This window comes from Chrysochloris asiatica, unplaced genomic scaffold, assembly GCF_000296735.1.
Source record: "Chrysochloris asiatica unplaced genomic scaffold, ChrAsi1.0 scaffold00002, whole genome shotgun sequence".
Taxonomy (NCBI): Eukaryota; Metazoa; Chordata; class Mammalia; order Afrosoricida; family Chrysochloridae; genus Chrysochloris; species Chrysochloris asiatica.
Genome location: NW_006408520.1, coordinates 30,890,757 through 30,893,619, shown reverse-complemented (window position 1 = coordinate 30,893,619; position 2,863 = coordinate 30,890,757). Strand labels below are relative to the sequence as shown.

Genomic DNA, 2,863 nt, shown 5'->3' with positions numbered 1-2,863 from the left:
ATAATTCTGGTTATATTCCAGTTCCTAAGAGAAGACCCTTAAAGTCACAAGTGAGAAGACAAAAAAAAAAAAAAATGCCTTCCTTAATTATGACTTTTTATAATCGTTGAAAAATATGCCTGAGTGGCAATTTAAACTTATTTTTCCTCTGTCAGTGCTATCTTGACTTAAGACTTTGTCACCATACTTAGTAAAACTGTGACTATATATATGAAAAAAGGGAAAAACAAATACGATAGAAATACTAGTTTTGCTGTGCCCATTAAAAAGCAGGATGTTTTTAATGTAGGAAAAATTGAAGGGAAGCCATCAAGATCTGAAATTAATGAGGATACACAGACCACTTTGGAGAGTTTCAGCAGAACAGTGTCTGGAGGTGAATTTGTGGTTTCAAATATTCCAAAATTTCCTTTGTCTGACGTGTATCCACCAAGTCAAATCACAGATCTTGATGCCAAACCTGATGGGGACCAAATCACTCTAACGTGGACAGCACCAGGAGACAATTTTGATGTTGGAAAAGGTAAGCTCAAATGTTGACTAAAGTGAAAGATGCTTATTATAAAGGCAAGAATGGAAAAGGAGGTTGTGGAGCAAGTTTTAATTGATTACTAAATAAGTATTAATGTAATAAGCTGATGTTTTTGAATTAATGAAATTGACACATTTTAACCTGGTGTCAAGTTTTCATACAATGAAGGTAACAATTGATAGTCTTAAAATTGAAAATTCAGAGTTTATTTTAAATGAGATGGATTTTTAGATATGAATACAAGCAATAACTGAACAACATTTCTGAAAGAACTATATAAAAAATAGTTCAACTAGAAGATTCTAAAAAAAAGGCATATTCTCTAGCTCCTAAATTATTTTTAATTTTTTTTTGTTTGTTTGTTAGTCCAACGGTATGTCCTGAGAATAAGTGAAAGTATCCTGGCTCTAAGAGACAACTTTGATACTGCTCTTCCAGTAACTATCACTGATCTGTTACCAAAAGAAGCCAACTCCAAGGAAACCTTTGTATTTACACCTGGAAAAATCTTAGAAGAAAATGTAACACGTATATTCATTGCCATCAAGAGTGTAGATAAAAGTAATCTGACATCAAAAATATCTAACATTGTACAAGTCCCTTTGTTTATTCCTCAAGCAGATCCAAGCCTTGAAGAAAATCGTCATAATACCAGAGTTAACATTTCTATCTTGGTGTTGTCAGTGACTGGGTCTGTTGTAGTTGTTAGTATTATTTTAAGTACTACCATTTATATTTTAAAGAAGAAGAAAAATGAAAGTAGACCTGCAAGTAGGTTTTAATAAAGCCAACAAAACTGAAAAATGTATGTGGTAATTAGTTTAAAATTAGCGTTTTAATTCATACTGTTTTGATCATAAACTCATGAAAATAATTTTAAGAAGTTTTGAAAGTACTCTTAGATTATATATAAACATTCAAGAAAACTGTATTTAGAAAGCTGTAATCAATATTAAAATTTTAATAATTTTATTTGCTCAGTATTTTAATCACAAAAAGCATTGAATAAAGATTATTTTTCTTGATACCTAGCTGTATATTACTTGATTCAAAGTTTTCTGGAGTTGTATATTTTAAACCTGATCAAGAGCTATAAATTGCCTATTTGGGTAGTCAAAATTTAAGAGTGAAAAAAGCAAACTTCGGGGAAAAATGAGTTTGCTCTTTGTCTATTGAGTAAAAACAGATAGTATTGCATTCACCCAAAATCTCCTATTATAGCCTACAATAGCTAAGGTCATGTGTTAAAGTTTATGGAAACTGAGGACACAAGAAAATAAAGCTATATGAACATATATTTATTCTTTTTCCCTTAAAAAGCCATACTGATAACAGGTCAGCCTACAGAAGGCTAGGAAGTCATGAAATAATAGTATAAGCGAGTTTTGTTGTTGTTGTTAAGTTCCATCGAGTCGGTTCCCACGCATAGCGACCCTATACAGGGTTTCCGAGGAGCGACTGGTGAACCTGAACGGCTGATCATGCAGTTCAAACGGTTTTGCAGTCTGGCACATCAATCCACAGCGCCACACCAGTGGTTGTAAATTCCTGAAGGGAGACACGCCATAGACAGCAGAGCCTCCCCATGCTCACAGTCTAAGGTGTTTTTATAGTGATGAGTTCAGCTGCAGAAGCAATTCGACCAGATTTCAAAAAAGGAGTGGGCTTTTGTTTTCATAGTTCTGCTTTCCTGTGTCACTTTCTTGTTTCTTTTTTCCATGCTGTGTAAGCATCCAGCATCCATGATGGAGTCTCAGATTTTAAGATGGATTCCATTGCAGAAGCATCTGGGGTACTCCACATAACTGGTTTTGCACCTGCACTGAAAACTGGTTAAGGGGGAGGTTAATAGGTAACTGATGGTTTGTAAACTTCTCTGGGTAGCTGAATAGGGAGGAAGGGTTCACAATCCCACAGAGGTCCAAACGAACAAAAAGATTTGTTTGTTTTATCTTGTTGTATCCTGCTCGCCAGACAGAAAGATTTTTTATCTGTTGGCCACATCCTACCCCTTGTTCTTTGTATTTGGAGGGTTTTGGGGTTTTTTTAAGGTTCTGTTGTTCTTTTCCCACTGCTTCCACTTTGTTCTTTTTCCTTAGAAATTTTCCTCCTGTCCCTTGCCGTAGCAATAATTCAGATTTTTTTTTTTTTAATTTAAAACAATAATAATAATTTCCAGGAGTCCTGGTGTGGCCCTGTAAGATAAACACTGGACTGCTAACCATAAGGTCAGCAGTTCAAACCCACCAGCCATTCCTTGGAAATCCTATGCAGGATCACACTGATTCCGAACCTAGCCAACAGCTATCAGCATATCTGAAGCCAAAATGA

The 2,863-nt window shown here is 34.9% G+C and overlaps 1 protein-coding gene across 1 annotated transcript in view; it reads left to right on the top strand.

Moving 5' to 3' along the window:
- The window catches only part of LOC102829226 (calcium-activated chloride channel regulator 4-like), a 42,603-nt gene extending 40,234 nt beyond the window's left edge, over positions 1–2,369 (top strand). Inside the window, exons 13-15 of the mRNA XM_006831071.1 lie at positions 290–523; positions 899–1,303; positions 2,263–2,369. Coding sequence (XP_006831134.1) covers positions 290–523; positions 899–1,303; positions 2,263–2,369 — 746 coding nt within the window. The remainder of the gene's footprint in view (positions 1–289; positions 524–898; positions 1,304–2,262) is intronic.
- The last annotated feature ends 494 nt before the right edge of the window (positions 2,370–2,863 follow it).